Raw genomic sequence first — 19,623 nt, 5'->3', positions numbered from 1 at the left:
ATATGGTAGCTTTCTTCAAATTCATTTTCTGTTGCTCCAGAGGGTAGGAGCCAGCAGGTTCAAATTACAAGGGAATTTTAACTCAACATTAGGAAGAACTTCCTTAAGAGTTTGAGCTGCCCTTTAGTGGAAGAGATTGCCATAGAGAGGTGTTCTCTCCCTTGTTAGGGAATTTTAAACAGAGGTGTTGTAGCATTGAATTTCCTTCATTGGCAGGGGGGTTATGCTAGATAACTTGTGAATCTCTTCTACCTCAATGGGTTGTAGCCAGTTCTGTGCAAGGGCATACGGAGTTTCACTCATGCAATGTGACTTCCACTTCCTCTCCTTCCATGCCTCTCCCCCAATCTGCTCTAGAGGGTCCTTGAGCTGATTTTGAGGAAGCGGGGAGGGGTTGGAGAGGATAGGACAGTAGTCTGTTTTGCATTGTTGGAATACAGTCCTATGATTATCTTAAGTACAAATGTTACATCACAGAGTTTGTGGAGATAAAATAACTTGGTCAACACTTGTAGGCATATGCAAGTAATTTTTAATCTGAGCTGTTTTTGGGAATTGAGGTATGTTAAGGAATACCATAACATCTGAATATCCTAAAAGAAAGCCTTGTTTTTACCTGCTGCCATAAACTCACCACAAACAGTCAGGCAGGTGAGATAGAGACCTCCATTCAGATAACCTTCAAAAGAATGTTTTGGAGAATTGGGATTCCGTTCCCTCTGATATAGTGCTAACATGCTGCAGAAGGGTACAGTTCTGCAGTGAAGAGGAAGCTGAGAGAGGGAGTGCTGGATTATTTTCATTTGAAATTTGTCTTCCTCCATTTGCTTTTGTTGATTTATCGTCCAGATTATCTGCCATCCTGTTAAACATACTGATTCTATTATACCTCTTATGAGAGGCATCACCTTTACAAAATGTGTGCTGTTCCACCACCAAGCTCTAGTTAGAGTTGCACATAATCTAGAAAGGCTAAGTAATTTAGCTATGGATGCAGAATAGTACATTGTTTCTCAGTCCTACGCCCAAATACATAAAAAGAGATGGTGGCCTTTGTTGTAAGAATCCAGTGATGCAGGATACATCAAAACCCCCAGAGCAAAGAAAGAGGGATCCTATTTAATAAGCAGTGTCTGGGCTCTATGACGCTTCCAAGTTCCAAGGTAATGCACACCCTCAACAGGTAATGTATGTAGCAGTGCAGATTGGCCTCTAGGTCTGTAGAGCACCTCCCTGTTTCTCACTTGTTCTTTCTGGCCCTCTAGTCTGCTTGTATAGTCCTGTCTTCATTAAGGGGAGTATTTAACAAGTTCCAACCTTTCTGGAACCCAGTTGACCTCCATCAGGATTGGCAGCCCTGCAAGATTTGCACAGGCAAGACTTCCAAAGAAAATGCCTCTAATTTAGAAGGAGAACGCAGCTAATGGCAATCTGCCCCAAAGCAGGACTAATAAGTAGTGTTGCTAGTATTTGAGTTCAAACAGTTTTTGTAACACAAACCTGCACAATGTATTTTAGATATTAAGGAAGGGCCAATATAGCAAAATAGATGCTCATTCAAATAAGTATTACTAATCCAAAAATAGTGTGGTCTATCTGAAAAACAAGTGAGCACTACGCTTGGGTATAAGTCACACTGAATTCCACGGGACCTATGCACACATGTATATAGAACTTGTATAAGAATCCTCTTAATGTTATGTATCACTATCCAAAGATAGGAAAGAAGCAATTTAAAAACCCTTTTGGGGGGCATACTTTAAAATCTCTTTCCACTGCAATATGGAACCAGTGGTATTCATTTTTGAGGCCTCCACAGGAAGTTCAGACTATCTGTCCATCTAGCCCAGTATTGTTTGCTTTGATGAGTAGTGGCTCTCAGTCCAAGTTCTTTCGCATTACATACTACCTAATCCTAGGAATTGAACTTGGGATCTTCTACATGCCCAAGCATGTGCTCTACCACTCAGTTATGAACACCTGCATTGGTGGAGCTCATTATTACCATCAACTGCTAAAATGATCAATTGTAACATTCCACCTCATTGAGAGGGTGAGGACTGTTAAAAAAGGGGGGATATTTTGATTAAATCCTGCATTGGGGGTTGACTATGATTCCTATCAGGTGGGTGAATACTAGATTGGGTTTTTGGGAGTGGGTGGTTACGTCACTTCCAGAAAACGGGTCAAATCATTGTGAGAAGTCAGGTCATGCAGTTAGATGAGAGCAAATACAGTGTTTTTCAGGCACTACTCAACATGGAACACTCAATGAAAACCCTAGGGTGGCTCTGAACAAGAACTAACAAGCTTTCTTGTCTGTTCAGGCAGTAAAAACCACACTGTCAAATAATGTACTCCTGAATATGTTGAAGCATATGTTTTTCATAGCTTGTAGCATGTCATGGGTGTATGTGATAAGCCCTGGTGGCATAAGGACAGAAATCTCTGCCTTATTGCAGTATTGCTTTTTAAAATAACTGCTTGTTCTCTTTCTGTTCGTGGCCAGATCATTGCAGTAGTCATGGACCAGTTCACTGACAGGGACATCTTCCGAGATATCGTAGATGCATCATACAAGCGTCGGATCCCCGTTTATATAATCTTGGACGAAGAAGGCTCTAAATTTTTCCTGGAAATGTGCAAAGGCATGGAGCTGAGTGATTTCTATATCCGGGTGAGCTGATGATGTGCACTGTGATTAATGAGAATCCTAGCTGAGAGGTATCAAAGCACAGTTTTAATATAAATTTTGAGTAGATTGAAGAATTATTGTATTGATAGAGGACTTGATTCTTTCTTCACCTTCTGTTGCCACTGATCACCTAGCCAGGTGTCCCCTCCATCTTCTCTTTGTGCAGTTGGTTCTTCCTGTCTTAAATGTAAAACCTTGCATTTGTCCCTATTGGGATTCATTATTAGTTTCTCCAACTGTTAAGGTCATATTGAATCCCAATTCTGCCTTCTGTGGAATTAGCCATCCCTCCCAGTTTGGTGTCATCGGCAAATTGGATGAGCATCCCTTCAATTCCTTCATCCAAGTCATTTATAAAGATGCTCAATAACAACGGGCCCAGGACAGAAGCCTGTACTTCCCCACGTGTCACTTTTCCATGATGATGAGGAACTATTAATGAGCAGTCTTTTTGTGTGGTTGTTTCACATTTCATGACTTTATGTACATCTTGTTGTTCATGAATTATTACTTATTTATTTATTATGGAATCAGTCAGTGATTTATTGTATGGTCACAGACCCTTTAACTTATTATAGAATTGTTACGTGACTTACATTGTAAGCAGGGTTGAGCACAAGTCACTTCTCCACCTTCGCTGGAACCTTTGTCCTCCAGTGAAGATGCAGGGTGAATTGTTGTAATCTTAATGGGACTCGAGCAAAGGTTGCAACGTTTTCAGATAGTGGAGTACCACTTTATGAGGCAGCCTTTCCACCTTTTCCTTTCCTTTTTAACATGAAAGAAAGGCAAGCTTCTATACTCAGCAGCAGCTGCCAGTTGCTTCTAAAATTGTTTCACAATAGTGCTGGGAACATTGCTAGATGATGGCAGAGTGTGGTTCCCAGCAATTTTGTATGAAAAGAAAGATGGAGGTCCATATGTGCATCAGGATTTATTATCACTGGCCCTTGCTTCTGAATAATTTTCTCAGCATTGCTGCCTTAGCTGCAGTGCTCTGTAATGCTCTGGTATTTGCTTCATTCTCTCTGCAAAAAAAAAGGGGTGCGGATTCTTTCTTTCTTCAGTTTAAACATTCTCTGTAGATTCCCACAAGTTTTATTGCATGAAGAGGTGCTCTTGCTTTCTTCTAAGACTGAATAGCATCTTTGTTCACGGACTTTCACCTTTATAGATCTGGTCAGCCTTTTGCAATGCATGGTCTCTGATCCTCTGTTCCCCCAACTGTTACATTTGAATGTCCATTGTCTACTTTTGCAGAGCTGTTCAGAGGAATGAAGTAAGAACTGTCAAGCACTTTTTATATTCAGCATACTATGGAAATTATTATTGTTGATAATCATCACCACTTTTTTTCAGGTGCAAAGAACCTTCCCTAAATTAGGGTGTTCCTAATCATGAAGGTTCTTATTCTTCACCAGACAACTACTTTTCAAGGCTGAAATAAGTTTACCTTTCTTTCTTTCTTTCTTTCTTTCTTTTTCTTTCTTTCTTTCTTTCTGAAGACGGTTAAGAAACTTCAGCTGGTGCAGAATTTGGCAGCCAGGTTGTTCACTGTTTGGCAAGATTGTTTGAGCTTATTTTACCAATCCTGCCCCAATTGCACTGGCTGCCAATTAGTTTCTGGACCCAATTCAAAGTGCTGGTTTTGATCTATAAAACCTTAAAGGGCTCAGGACCAAAACACTCCAAGGGGCAACTCTCGGCATATGAACCTACCCAGACCCTGAAATCATCATCTGAGGCCCTTCTTTGTGTGGCTCCTCCACAAAGAGCAGAGAGTGGCAACACATGAACAGGCTTTTTCCGCAGTGGCTCCCTTGTTGTGGAATGTGACTTCATAAAATATCTTTAGGCTCCAGGCAAAAACATTTATCTGTAACCAGGCCTTTGGCTGATTAACATTCTATGACCTTTTACATGTGTTTGTCGGAGGGGAGGTTATTGGTTTATTTTAATTTTATTATGTATTTTGGGTTCTCATTTTGTCTTTGTATGTTGTGAACTGCTCTGTGATCTTCAGATGAAGGGTACTATATGATAATAATAATAATAATAATAATAATAATAATAATAATAATACTGTGCTTTTTCTTTCTGTCAGAATATCCGTGTGCGTTGTGTGACTGGAGCTGGGTTCTACATGCCATCAGGGAAGATCCAAGGCAACTTGGCTACACGCTTCCTGATGGTGGATGGTGAAAAAGTTCTTACTGGATCATACAGGTCAGTTGCTAATTCAGGGTGGACGTTCCTTTTACATATATAGCTACGCTTGTAACTTTCCCTCTGATAACTGGGACACAAAACGTGTCCTAATCCTTTCGTAACTTAGCTTAATCATTTGTTCCTAGTTTCACACATGAAGTCAGACCTTTGGTTCATCTAGCCCAGAATTGTTCTCACGTTGCCTATGTTTCTAAGTAAAAATGCACAAGATTGGGAAGAATGACGGCAAAGCGGGATGTAGAAGGAGTAAGAAACACAGAACAAAGGTAGAAAGGAAGAGAAGTATGTGAGCAATATGAAGCAGGATTAAGAGGGGAAGAAGGGACGTAAGAGAAACAATATACACAGAAATGACAAAAATGTTTGACTGTCACCTGTCTATCTTCCCAGTACTTTCTCTGCTATGTGTGTCTACAAATTAACAAATGTACTTGGATAATAAATATGCTTCCTGATTACTGCGACATGTTTTCCTAGATGTGAGAGGGTAACTGTTTCTGACTGCAGTGCTTTAACAACAATATCTCTTGTTTGATAGTTTCACATGGACCTCATCCCACATAGACAGAAACATGGTCTTGTACTTGACCGGGCAGCATGTGGAGATGTTTGATATCGAATTCCGTGAACTCTATGCTATTTCGGAGGAGGTCAACCTCTACAAGGAGCTGAACCTTCCATGCCCTTTCCGCCAAGGTGTCGGGAGAATGGGATTTTCCTCCTCTACAGTGGCCCGGAAGGCCATCAGCCCAAAGTATGGACTGGTAGTGGCAGTTCCCCCAGGGGAGATGATGCGCTGGGCCTCCCGCCAGAGGCACGAGTCACAAGGGACTCAAGAAGCACAGGAAGAAGAAAGTGAGTCCAATAGGCGACTACAGACTTTTCTGAATGACCTTATCACGGTGGAGCAAGTGCTGCCAGATATTGAGCCTCCACTTGAGGACCTGAACAGAGGAAACCGGAGTCCTCAGAAACTATTTTCCCTATTAAAATCCAAATCCAAATCCAGGGAGTCCATCCGTGACCTCAGGAAGGATGATGTAGCCAATGGGGAAGCTGGTTCCAAACCAGTCAAGAGGTTTGGCAGTGGATTTTTCAGACGGGCCAAGCGGCCACCACCCTTCAATGCTGATGCCAGTTCTATTGCCAGTGATATTGCTGAAGACTTTGTGGTTGTGAAGACAGGAAAGGAAAGCCAGGCTAGCCCTCGCCCTGTCAGTGTCCGTAGTAGTGGGGCTAATTCAGGTAAATAATCCTGGGGAAGACTCTTTATTTTTTGTTTTTACCAACAAAATAGTTACTCTTTCAGGATTTTTTTTTCCAGAAAAGCTTGCCCTTCTCTATTCTGCTTTCAGATCCCCAAACTTCTATACTGGGTGATAGACCAGTCAATGTATGGGCAGAGTGAAAGGAGGGCAGCTATATCAAGTATTAGTATAATCCTGAAGTCTGACACTAACCTCATCTGATAGCTTTGTTTCTAGATGAGTTTAATTTAGGGGGCTAATGGGATAAATTCACATTTCTCTCTCTTTCATAAATTAGGTTCGTGAATCAGGTATTTTGATTCCAAGAAGGAAGCAGATTGTCATTCTGTGTTGCGTGAGTGTAATGTAGGTTTATTAGCAAAACTGAGATGCCTCATGCCACTTACCTTTATATGACTGGGAAGAAAGTTGCTTTGACAATCATGGAAGGTATTTGTATTCAAAATGCGCCCCCGGGTGCACCAGCTGAGGCTTAAATAGACTCCTCTTATGTTGTTTGACTCTTTTATGAGACGCCTTGGTACATTTAATTTGCTTTCTTACACTCTGCAAGGGTGAAGGGTGAAATTCTGACGTCTTTGTTTTGTTAATAGCAAAATATTTTATCATGGGGTTAGGAATGAGACATGTCAGAGCAGACAGATCCACTCAGCATCTACCGTGTGTGTGTGTGTGTGTGTGTGTGTGTGTGTGTCCCCATGTGTCCCTATCCTCTGAAGAACAGAACACCAGTAGAACACACTTCCCTTCCCTGGAGCTCTCATTTGCAGTGTGGTTTGGAGAAGGAAACAAGTGTTAAAATGAGACTCCAGGTGGTGTTTTTTTTCTGCATTTTTCATAACCTCGCATAAATGAGGCAGTATCCTGCCTGTCCCCTAAGCCCGCTGTGCATTCTAGAGGGGGAAATGCTAGCAACAACCATTAAAAGGGTCTCTTGTAATAAACTAAGCCAGCATTTGTGGAATCTTTATATGAGGCCTTTTGGAATTCCCTTACAACAATTCTTTCTTGTTTATAATTACTGGCTACAGTATGGCTTGCAGTTGTTTAGTCTTCTTAACTTTGGGGGGGGGGGAACTAACCTGTGGCCCTTCAGATGTTGATGGACTCCGGTTTCCATCCGCTCCAACCAATAAGGCCCAGTGGTCAGAGATGGTGGAAGTTGCAGTGCAACAATTTGACTGATGGTCAGTTTTGTAGCTTTTAATGACCGAAGTCCTGTAGCTATTAACTACTTCCTCTAAAGCAGACATGGCTAACCCATGGGCAGCATCTGTCCCTCAATACATTTTTGTGAGTCTCCTACTGCCCCCGCTCCCCATCGTATGCCAGTTTGGGGATGGAACTGGTTAGTCAAGTTTAAACAACAGCCTTGCTGTGTATGCCAAGTTGATCAGGCTTGACCTGAAACACTCAGTTTGGGAATCTTTTTTTGCACAAGGAATGCAAGGATACCCAGTTGAACAAAACCCCACAACCTGGCATATTCCTTTGCAAGGGAATACAAAAACAAATAACCAGACAAAAAAATTTTCAAAGCTTTTATTGCCTAAAATACTGATTACGCAGCTTGGGACATTTCTTCCCCTGTGAAGAAAATGTCTGGGAAGTGGAGGACTAGAGATTGAAGTGAATGAATTACCCTATTTTAATACACAAAGGAGGAGAAAAATATGTACACAAAAAGAGGATCCTGGCTAGGGAGCCTCAAAAATAGGAAAAACAGGAACGGTAGGAAAACAAAATGCCACCATCACATGTTGTCTTTTGAAATCTCTGCTATTCAATACTTTCCCAATTTGTAATCCTTTTGTGAATTGGTTAATCTCTGCCTTGGCATTGGGGGCTTATCCACACTTACTTTTTGCCCTGGTCTTTCCAGGCACATGTCTGCACTTTAAAGCTCTGTGTCCCAGGACACCCCCCCTTCCCCCCACCCCACCCTGGAGCCTTCCCCACAATTTGGGTTTTCTGCAGATTGCTTTTTGCTCCAATTCAGCTTTGAAGAATGTATTTTTGCAGGGAAAGCTCTGGAGCAATAAAAAGTGTGCTGGAGCTTTAAAACATGCACCGTGCTTGGAAAGCGCATAGGAAAAGTAAGTGTGGATAAAGCCATAAAAGTAAGATATTCTGTAGTCATATATCTCGAGAAGCAAAAGTTCTGTCCCATAGAATCCAGAAATTTGATTGGCTTGTGAAAACATTCTTCTCTGCAAAGATTCAGGTATGAATTGTCACAGTAATGTTCTCTCCATATGCATGGGAATATCCTCCATTTGCGTGGGTACTAAAATTTCTCATAGTAAAATAGCAAAAGTCTGCTTTTTGCCCCCTTGCATCACAGGCCCAACTTGATTGTCTTCATGCTTCCTGTTAGCAAAACCCATTCACACACAAACTTGATGCATGCCTGTGGTTTCCAAGCAACTACTAAAGCTTGTCTATTGTTCTTGAGAAGTAACCACAGCTTCAAGACTGAATATCTTACAAAAGCTAAGCTTCAAACTAGGTTACAAACACAGCTTTGCTAATAATGAAAAGATAGCATTGAATCTGAGAAGTTTTACACATTTTTAAAAAAGTATTATATGTAATAAAGAAAGAATATATCATAAGCATAAATGTGTCTAGCCAGCATTAACTTCCTAGGTTACCAAATACACAAGTTGGCCCTAGTGCGTCTGCTTGTTAGGGTTGCCAAGTTACTAAAACCATGTTTCAAGATGCATTTTAATCATGACACTCCTAATGAGTCATTTGTTTTTTAAAAAATGAGTTTATAATTATTGTTGACTCCAGGGGGGTCTCCTGCTGTGATGGCATGATGCCAGAAGGTTTTTTTGTGGGGGCCCCATATATCCCTGAAATTTCCATTAAAATTAAATAATACTCTTTTAAAATTAAATAAAAGATTTGCTGCCTGCTTCCATATAGTCTCCACAGGTGCTGCTTTGTCGAGTAAAAAAAAATTTTTTTTACTGAATATAGAACAATGAGTGGTGATGAAATGATTTCAAATAATGTAGAATGGCTGATGGTAGTGCTTGGGAAGGCAGTTCTTGCCACGGCTATTTTGACCCTTAGGGTTGACCCTGGGTCAGTGTGGCCCTCAGTCCAAAAAAGATTAGCTACCCCTGCTCTGAAGTTAAATCTGTTCACTGTCTAGCCTATCCTCTAACAGTGGCTGTGTAGGATGAAATAGAAGGAGCTGCAGAACCAGCACAAACTGTGGAAGAGGGGAGAGCTGTGCAGTAGTCAGAAGTTTCTATACACGCCCCCCCTCCACATCTCACAATCTTTCCAGGCAAACAAGAGGCACAGTCACAGTTCAAGTACCCATTCCAGCCACACTTGCCCTCCAGGCCTGAGCTTTCCTACCCCTGGATTAGAGACTTTGGTTTAATATTTGTATTCTGCTTTTCCAACAACAAATGTTGAGCTCAAAGCAGCTCACAATATTCACAGTAGCACTTAAAAAACAAGCATTGCAATCACTAACACCGCAGTATATAAATAAAGCAAACAACCAATTCATCAGAGCAATACAATTCAATAATTGGAATCCCAGAGGTGATACAGTATGTGAAGTTGTCTCAAAATACAATATACACTAAGCCCAACAATTTCAGATACTTCAGTAGGAAGGAACCCACTTAAGGCTGTCGAAACTACTAATCACCACAGTTCAGAATTTGCTCCACTTGCCTCTGCATAAATGTTTTATACTTGCAGCCAGTGCAAGAAAGCACTTTGTCCTTGTGTGTTTATTTCCACCTCACGGGGGTCGGGGGTCCTCGAACCACAATCTATGGCAGCCTGAAAGACCTATGGCATATAGCAAGCTATAGTGAGAAGCCAGCCACATATCATGTATAAAACATTAAGCTGGCCACCAGACCTGGATGGTATTTGAGAAGATGGGAAATTGGGTAACAGGGCATAAGCTGTGCTAATAATATTTCTAGGTATTCAGGTACTGTCTTTTAACACTGAATGGTTATCACTCACAGTAACTAGAGTTTCCCCAATTGGAATATGCATGGGGAGGTTCCCAGCTGTTGAAGAAAGGAAATAGGAAGATGAGGAAACTCTGGTTGGATATCTTGAGGTTTCTGCCATTTTAGCATGGAAGCGATGGTCAGAAGCACCCCCCCCTTTTTTTTTTTAACTGGAGTATGAATTATAACACAGAAAGTTTATTTACATTTCAGCTTAATACATTTTGAGACCCTTCTTGGAGATGGGCAGTCTGTTTCTTTTGCGTTGAAATCTGCATAACACAAGACATGCACAGATTCAAACATTGTGTTTTAATTCACAGCAGAGAAAAAAATCATTTATCATTTGTAACATTTTATTAAAGTTGACCAGAGGGCATGCAGCAACCCCTAGTGATAAAACTAGAAAATAACAGAGGCCTGGATAGGTATATAATCCAAAGTGAAGGTTATTAAGCTTTCTGTATGTTGAAATTTTTCATTCTGTGTATGCAGTGAAAAAAGTTTTAGATTGTAGCAATTAGAGCACAAAAAGAACAGCTCAACTCAGGTGCCAAATGGGCAGGTTGATATAGTGTGTATGGAGGACCAGGGCTGAATCTAAAGCTTAAGTTTTGAACGTGGACCAGTGTCCTGGTACCTATCAACTAGTAATTTTACAGCGGACTATTCAAGTAAATAATGTCTAAATATAAGTCACATGAACAAAGTGGTACATGTCTGCGCATGCAATGCCTGGTGGAGAGCGCTTCCTGGACTGGTTGCCTTTCTGCCTACTCACCCAGTTAGGGGATTCTCACTGGTATTGTCTGTGGCACACGGGGGGGACGGGGACTGGGGACTGCTTTTCGAGGGCACCAGCTAAAGAGGATGAGAATGGCAGGGGGAAGCTAGGTGGGAAAGCCAAGAGAGGCTACTTTCACCCTTAGCATCTGCTGCCTGAGGTGATTACCTCATTCTTCTTAACTACCCTTAATGTAGTTTGCAATTATCTAAATAATTTTACTTTGAACAAGATGCATTTTAAAAAAGGTTTTGTTAATGTTGCGTCTAATAATCCTGAAAAAAATGAATTGGCCTTCTCAATGGCCTTCATTTGATAACTGTATATATAATATGATGCTTAAATACTGAAGTTCTGCTTTATTTACAAGAACTGTTCAAATGCATACAAGTCTATAAAAGTATTAGTAATTAAACATGGTGCCTTGATGGTATCTGCACCTCTGTTAATAAGCTGAAAAGACCATATTTTGTGCCATAACGAAATTTGTAAATTAATTGGGAATAAACAATCGAAATAGTTTGAAAAATGCCTTCACTATGGAAACATTTCTGGAATATGTTTCCTGGGGCTGTAGGTGGGGATCATGAGTTGCAGAAGGGAAAAGGAAAAGTGAGAAGGTATGCCTGAATGTGTGAATTTTCTTTTTTAAAAGCACACTTGAAATCTTTTCATTAGAAACATTTGGTTCATTTTGTTTTTCTGATACAGAAAGAATGAGACCAAGTTCCCCTTCAGGGGACAGAGCCAAACAGTCCAACTGTGTGGTGTCATGATCTGAGGAGAACAGCGACGGGAAAACCGAGAAGCCAAAAAGACAAGTGTGGCTGTGGAATATACAGCTGTGGGCTGATTTCAAACCTACAGTCCCAAGTTCGTCACAATGGTCTGTATCAACACTCTACTGTCAAAGGTCGGAGCTGGTACATCCAGCTAAAGTGCACATGCAGAGTAAAACACATGACATGGAAGATTCCTATGTGGAGAGGTAGCAGCATGAATTAAATAACAGTGATAAGTGGAGTTTGGAGTTTAAATCTGTGCTGACATACATGTAGGGGTGCTTTCTATTTCTATGTGTTGCTTCTTAAATTTGGTTACAGACTTAAGAAGAACACGGTTATATTGTTGATAATTGTACCGTACTGCTGTTGATTTTGTGAGTCAGAAACGCAAATCAGAGTTAAAAGGTAGAATCCAGAGAAGATGGTCAAAGCTGGGGATTTTGTATGTCTGAGGCAGCATTTCTCAAACATCCGAACATCTCCAATCATCTGCACACCTTTAACATTTACTAGATCTTCTGCACCTCCCATAACCTTTTCTGTAATCCTGATGTATGGATAGCCACCATGTGGCACCGGTGCTGGCAGTGACAAAGACAAGAAGGGGCTGTGGAATTGCTAGAGAAGGTCTGGGGGGCTCATGCTCCCGGCTATGGCACAGAGTTGGGCCTATGCTCCTGCTTCCTTCTGCTGAGCTGCACAACTCCCTACCTGGACTAAAACAGTTGTGCTAAGGACCCGGGAGCTGCATGTATATTGTACAGTGGCACTAGTTCAGAACCTCAGGTTCATGGCCCATATGCAACCCTTCAGGCCTCTCCATCTGGGCCAGACCCCTTCACCAGCCACACCCCCTGCCAGACCTGCTTTCCCCCCTCCTTGAGTGTTTTTGTCTGGTTGGAATGATATGTCCTTGAAGCCTGCTGTAACAAACGTAAAATTAACATTCGTTGCTGAGCCCACCAGTGACATGTGGCCTCTGGAAAGTTGCCCAGGAGGTAACGTGTCCCCCTGCCCATCATTAATCTAATGGGACTTGCACACTTATAGAAATGCACTAAATTATATGGGCTGCCCCCACTTCCTCTGATGACTCCTGATTTCCATTGGGGGAGGGGTGGCCTAAGGATTTCTGTACGTGTTTGTTGCTCCTCTTCAGAAATCTATTGAGATTCCTCTAGGCAATGCAGAAAGAGTCAGTGAAATTGATATCCAATTCCTCTTCATTCCATATAGAACTTGACATTTAAGCAAATTTTATGCCCTGTAATGGTTATTTGGATGAAAGCATGGGTCATAATGTCAGGTGATGCTTATTAAGGTGTGCAGGTGAGATTCTACATGATCTCTATTAAAAAAACACAACTTAAAAGAAGCACTGATAAGAGTAACAAGATTGGTATAAATGAAATCATTTAATCTTCCCTTGCATCTTGTTACTTTTGTCCAGATTTATAATGACAAATGATTAAAAGTACCTAATTCAGTTCCTTATTCCAGCGCTTAAAAAGTCAAGGTTGTTAGTGCAGAGTCACACTACTTTATACAAGCCCAGTGGATTAATTCAATATACGGACATTTGTTTTCCAGACAGCTGTCCTATAGTCAGTCTATGGCTTTATGCTGCCTGAAACAGTAGCTTTCAAGCCCTACCAGAGGCTGTCTGCCTTTTTGTATCCAGCCTGTCTGTTACAGAATACTAATCATCAGAGAGTGAGGTGCAGAGTTTGCCTTGTTTAACACACATGCTAGCTCTGTTTGAGAATGTTCAGTAAGAAATACGTCCAAGAGAAAATGTCACACACACTGTGCTGTCGAATTGCCTGCTGTGTCAGCTTTTATAGCAAGGGGTCTTCTAGAAATTGGATTACGTTTGGATGGTTGAGGGGTTACGGGTGGGGGAGCTCATGCCTAGCCAACCATCTATTTATTAGTGCTGTTTAACATTGATTTAATGGTATGCGGGGCATGTGCTGTACTCTGCCTGGAAGCTGTTCATTACAGCGATTTCCCTTCCTCTGTACACATGGCTAGTTAAACTGGATTCCATGGAGATGAACAGTGTATTAAAACCGCAATGGTATTCACCCACTTCTCCATCTATATTCAGATGGCCAACTTTCAGCCAGACGTGGTATATGCACGCAGTACATTTAACTTCCAAGTGGGATGATTGTACTTCAAAAATATATCAATGCAACCATTGTTGTAATAGTCACAGCCTCTGCCTTCACTCTGCTGAACATAAGCAGTTCACTTGTGTCAAAACTGCCTTGAATCCCTTGAAAAAGGTAGTCTGTTTTGATCTGGAGTAGCTCCAATTGAAGAATATGTACATATTAAAACATCCGGGCAAATTTATATTTAAAAGGTAATTTATTTTTAAAAACTAATTCTATATTTTAATTCCATGTGCACTTGCAAGTTTTTACAGGGCTCAATCATGCATTCCAAAAACTATAAATCCAAGTAGGTTTTGTTTTTGTTTTTAGAATAAGTCCCATGAATTGTTTCCATCTATCCCCAGATACTTTTTTTGTGGCTCTTGTATTTGTTCATGATCTTAAAAAGCCACTTGATTTCAAAAGTGTTTCATGATTGTGGGTATGTATTTTTAAATGTGATGATACTTTTGTTGTTGTTGAAATGCAGAAACCACAAAATGAAATGAAACTAAATCTTGAACATCATGTTTTTCTAAAGCCACAGATAATTTGAAGGGACTGAATGATGTGTCTGAATGTTTTAACACCCAGATGAAATTAGAATTGATGTGGTACTGGAATTGTACTTTAGAATGATAGTAATGCCCATTGCATTGCAAAGCAATTCAAAATATGCTTAGGTGCATACAGATATGCATGCAAACAAGGCCTGAATTGTTTCTATTTGACTGCTGAAGCCCAGTTTCCCCTATTTGAAATCAATTTCTGATCTAATAGTCCAGCGTTAGTCAACCCAGTGCCCTTCAAATGTTGGATTCCCCTCCCAGCATCACTGATTAGACATGTTGGCTGGAGCTGGTGGGAGTTGGAATCCAACATCAACTGTGAACCACCCTGTGATCTTATGATGAAGGGTGGTATATAAATCTAATAAACCATCTGGTTGGCACTACATAGCTACCGCTTCAATAGTCAGATCTTGGTTCCCATGTCCACCATTTTAAAATGTACATTTTTAAACTTTGAAATTGCTGCATGTACATAAGCATGTGTACATTCATTCACCCCATGATCAATGTGTGTGTAAACATTGGCAAATTGTTTTGGGGGAGGGGGAGATGAGTTAGTGATGATACCTGTTTAGGGCCAATTAGTACTGTGCTTTTGCTGCAAACGCTAATGGTTTCCTCTGAACTTGACCCAGAAGATAAGTTAGTATATTTTAATAAAAACATGAGTGTGTTTTGATAATGGGTTTACCACTCAGGTTATGGTCATATGTGCACACCCTTCTTTATGGAAAGCTTCGACTGCAATTAAATTCTCCGACAATCAGATCTACACAAGGAGTTTGCACTTTGACAGCGGTATTGGGAACTAGAACTTTCATGAGGAAGATGTACAAGCACATATTGCACAAAAAACCCCAATGCTACACAAATTGCATTTTGGGATAACCATTTCTGAACACATTCTACCAGAGATGTGTTTCAAAGTTCTCCTTAACACTAAGTCAACTAAACTATGCCTGGGGTGAACAAAGTAGCCTGTCATCAGGTATTCTATTCTAGGGTGGTTTAGTTGGGTCACTCTGCCCGAGTCATAACACCCACCATGAACTTTTGGGAAGGGATTGTGACATGGTGTTGGGCTTTGCACCCAGAAGGTCTCAATTTCATTCTCTGGCATCACCAGTTAAAAGGATCTTCGGTAGCAAGTGATGAGATAGACCTCTGCCTGAGAAATTGTGGAGGTGCTGTCAGTCAGAGTGGACTGGACAATACTTGGCTAGAGGAACAAATAGTGTGAATTCATGGAGCAATTCTCTCTGTGTGAGAGAGGGAAGGAGGGTCTGGCTGACTTGGTGAGAGCACAGAACATCTACTTGGTGAAGTTTTTAATGACGTCTGAAGCTGATCTATATTATGCTAGCAAGCAGACCTTGTCATTGCTGAGGCTTTGATATATGCAGGTTATAAATCTACACGTAATAATACGCACCTAAGTTCCATTTAGGTTGGTGTGATTTAAGAGGGCATAAAAGAGATCAAGATTTCAGTGAGAGTTTGCAATTAATTGATGATCATCTTATAAACATCTTAGGACCCATTCGTTCTAGTTACTCCCTGTAATCTGGTAGCATAGTGGAACTGAATTGGCCTAACTCACCCATGTGAATGTTATGCAAATGATGTTTAGTTATTTTATTTGTGCAGCATACTTCTTCTGTAGCTTATACTAAAAGTGTTGTGTATATTTGGAATTTATTTCATTATATTGCACAGGATTGAAGATAAGTGGATCTGGTCATAATTCTAAAATAATGTCTTTGAAAATTCACCACTTTTCTTCAGTCCCTTGAAACTTTCTGTTTTCCATGATGAACAGATTTTGATTAAAAACTGATCTCAGGAGTTTATTAGAAGATTCATCTCATAGCCTGTCGACTTATTGTATACCCATCTTCTGAGTAATTTTCATCAATATTTTTAAAGGTCTTCAATACTTCCTAGTTATCCAGAAATTATTTGCTGCATATTTCCCATTAAGGCTAGGCTTAAAAGGAAATCTTTCAGCTGACTTTCAGCTATTGAATTTAACCCTGTGCTCACATATAAAATTACTGAGTGCTTCCCTGATTATAAAACCTCTTGGTCCACTTCATATACAACATGAAAAAAGAATATGGATTATCAGCTGCCTTTCTATAGGGGGGGAGGAATACTAGTGCAGCCAATATCTATGGAAGGACACGTCTAATTAATTGGATATAGACATAGGTGGATCAATAGTTTTGACGGTATAAAGCAGATTTGTAGGTTAATTTCTGGGGTGCAGTGTGGTCTGTTATGAATGCACAAACCTGCACACATTGTTTACAAGCCTCAGTAAAATAGTTGTGCTGCAGCCTAGGTTCACCTTTTTCTTACACTGAGATTATCTACATGAAGGAAAAATGTCATGTGGAAAGAGGGCTGTACACTAGAGCAATTCCAACTGTGCAGATTCAACATGAAAATATGCTTTACTAGTCCTCCCCTCCCCCCACTTCAGAATCTGCTCTTGAGTGCCTTAATCTTGAACCTCTTCCTAGAATGGATCTTTAGTGGATCTTGAAATTGGTTTCTCTGTGCCTAAGCTACGGCATTTAATCTCAGATCTTATTACACAGTGTTTAGCTTTTTAACATTCCTTTCTACACTATGGGTTTTGTTTAACTTTCGCGACACTTGTTCTCTTATGCCCTAGTAGTCTTTAATACCAATTTTCTGCCTTGACAGCATCAGCTGAAACTTTTTTTTGCTTGTGTTGAAAGCTTGGATTTACTTTTGACTTTCTAGTGTGAAGTTCAGGTCTTTGGAGCATGTAGAAATTTATTGACACATTAAAATGGTGCTGGCAGCTTCCGTGAGACCAGGGATGGGCAACGGTGGTGGTGATGGAAATAATTATGATTTATTTTGGCCAGTGCCATTTATCATGTGTCAGCACTTGAGAAATAATGTGGCAATGGATGTATGGGGCATCTCCCTTGCTAGCAAAGTACGGGAAAGGAAAACGTAAGCCTCAGGGTACATCAGGTCTGCACAGAACACTTGCGGCGCTTCTTGCTGTGGGACTGTAGCACCAGGTTGGAGGCATGAAAAACAAGCGTGGTTTGCCACAAGCAAGCCCTCAGCCTGCACCATAGGTCAGATCATGACAACTTCACATCCTCTGCTGGCTCTAGAAGCACTTTTCTGCAGTGAAAATAAGTGTGTATGTGGTGGTAGAGGAACATTCCAGGCTTGAAACTTTGATATTTGTGAAGGTCTGGTGTACATGACTCCTCAAAAGAAGCCCACCATGATCCAGCATGTTGCATTCCCAGCATTAATTCATTGAGTTGTGGCTTTTGCTCAGGGAAACTTTATTTGAAGTGCCATTGGATAACAATCCCTGCCCCCTTCTTATATCCTTCCTTGGTGGAATAGACTGAGCACATTGCAAAGCAGCAGTGTTGTTCACTTTCCATGGGATAAGGAAGGGATCTGTAGTTCTTTAACCTCTTTCCCTTTTTTGGGCTCGCAGTGCCTGAGTTGATCGTGCCTTGTAGCTATATGGACTAGAATAGTCTACACTGGCTGTTGCTGGCAACAGCAGACCCAGGTTTGGTGGGCAGCCTTTTGACAATATGCCATATTGTTGCGCGTAAACATACTTGTTTGGTGTGTACATGTGCCTTACTGTCATAACAAATGCATTTTATACAACAAATAAATTCAAAACTGTTATAAGTAGCCTTGTGTTTATTGGCATGGTATCATCTAACTGATTGTGATCAATTCTCTCTCTCTAGTTTTGTAATGAATTACGGGCGAACAATGTGGGGCACCTCTGGAAAGATAGGTATTTTGGTGAGCGATACACAGCTCTGCTTACAAAGAAATCAAGAAAGGGCATCAGCCCTCGAGGGAAACTCTTGAGAGGCCAGGCAGTGGCTGGGGATTAGCAGCTGATTAAACTGACTAAAGTTAAGTATCCATACTTCATTATACATAATACTAATTGACACGGCATATTTCTATGAAAGAAAAAAACAAAACCAAAGTAATTATATAACTACTACATATGTCAGGATTATTGTATATTATAACTTAATAAGATTTTTGAGTTTGGGAAGGGGCCTCAAGATTGTGGGCCCTCATGCACCGCACCCCATATGACTGCCATTGTGGACAATAGTAAGGCTGCTCTGCATTGGCTTTTATTTTTTACAATCAACCTTTAATCACAAGGAAAACAAAACTAACTAAGATACAGGGGGAGATAATAAAGGGAATTTCACATTACTAAGGAAGTACATATTATAGAAAGGTGCCCTTACTAGTTGTTTAGCCTGCCTTAATTTCCAGGATAATTTTTAGCTCTGTTTTATCTTTCTGCTTTTCAGAGAAGAGGATGTAAAATGAGAGTGCAACATAGAGGTTATTTAAAATAAAATAAATGGGCATTGAAGACCACCACCCTCTCTAGGGAAGTAATCTGCACACGCCCAAAGGCATTCATTATTGGTATTAGTATTTAGATCTATCTTATCCGAAGATCTCCAGGCAAAATACAACAATTTTTACAGCACTGGGACCTGCCTGAAATTGTCCTAGGCACAGGGGTCAGCAAACTTTTTCACCAGAGGGCCGGTCCACTGTCCCTCAGACCTTGGGGGGGGCCCCGGACTATATTTCTTTTGGGGGGGAATGAATGAATTCCTATGCTCCACAACTAACCTCATGTAAAAACACCAAGCAGGGCCCACAAATAACCCAGAGATGCATTTTAAATAAAAGGACACATTCTACTCATGTAAAAACACGCTGATTCCCAGACCGTCTGCGGACCGGATTTAGAAGGCGAGTGGGCCGCATCCGGCCCACGGGCCTTAGGTTGCCTACCCATGTCCTAAGGCTACCATCAAAAAGGATAGGCAAGCTTTTGGGGGGGGGGGAGACTTATTTGAGGCTTTCTACATGAATAGAGATTTTTATCTTCATGGAGGGTATATATACTTTCCTATATCTTTGACAAGAAAATTGCCCAGTCTTCAAAAAATATTGGCTTAGCTGTTAAAATATTTGACACGCTCTTGAATTCAAGAGAAACAAGCACTTTGTTATCTCCAACCTGCCAGGAACTCTCTCCCATCTGCCAACAATACTTGC

At 40.8% G+C, this 19,623-nt stretch overlaps 1 protein-coding gene across 1 annotated transcript in view; it reads left to right on the top strand.

Moving 5' to 3' along the window:
- Positions 1–18,201, top strand: part of FAM83F (family with sequence similarity 83 member F) — a 29,493-nt gene extending 11,292 nt beyond the window's left edge. Inside the window, exons 2-5 of the mRNA XM_083400457.1 lie at positions 2,510–2,677; positions 4,800–4,921; positions 5,463–6,169; positions 11,686–18,201. Of these exons, the coding sequence (XP_083256583.1) occupies positions 2,510–2,677; positions 4,800–4,921; positions 5,463–6,169; positions 11,686–11,750 (1,062 nt within the window). The 3' untranslated portion in view covers positions 11,751–18,201. The remainder of the gene's footprint in view (positions 1–2,509; positions 2,678–4,799; positions 4,922–5,462; positions 6,170–11,685) is intronic.
- The last annotated feature ends 1,422 nt before the right edge of the window (positions 18,202–19,623 follow it).

The sequence above is a fragment of the Podarcis tiliguerta genome (genome assembly GCF_965153285.1).
Source record: "Podarcis tiliguerta genome assembly, chromosome: 10".
Lineage (NCBI taxonomy): Eukaryota > Metazoa > Chordata > Lepidosauria > Squamata > Lacertidae > Podarcis > Podarcis tiliguerta.
This window is presented reverse-complemented; position numbering and strand designations above follow the sequence as displayed.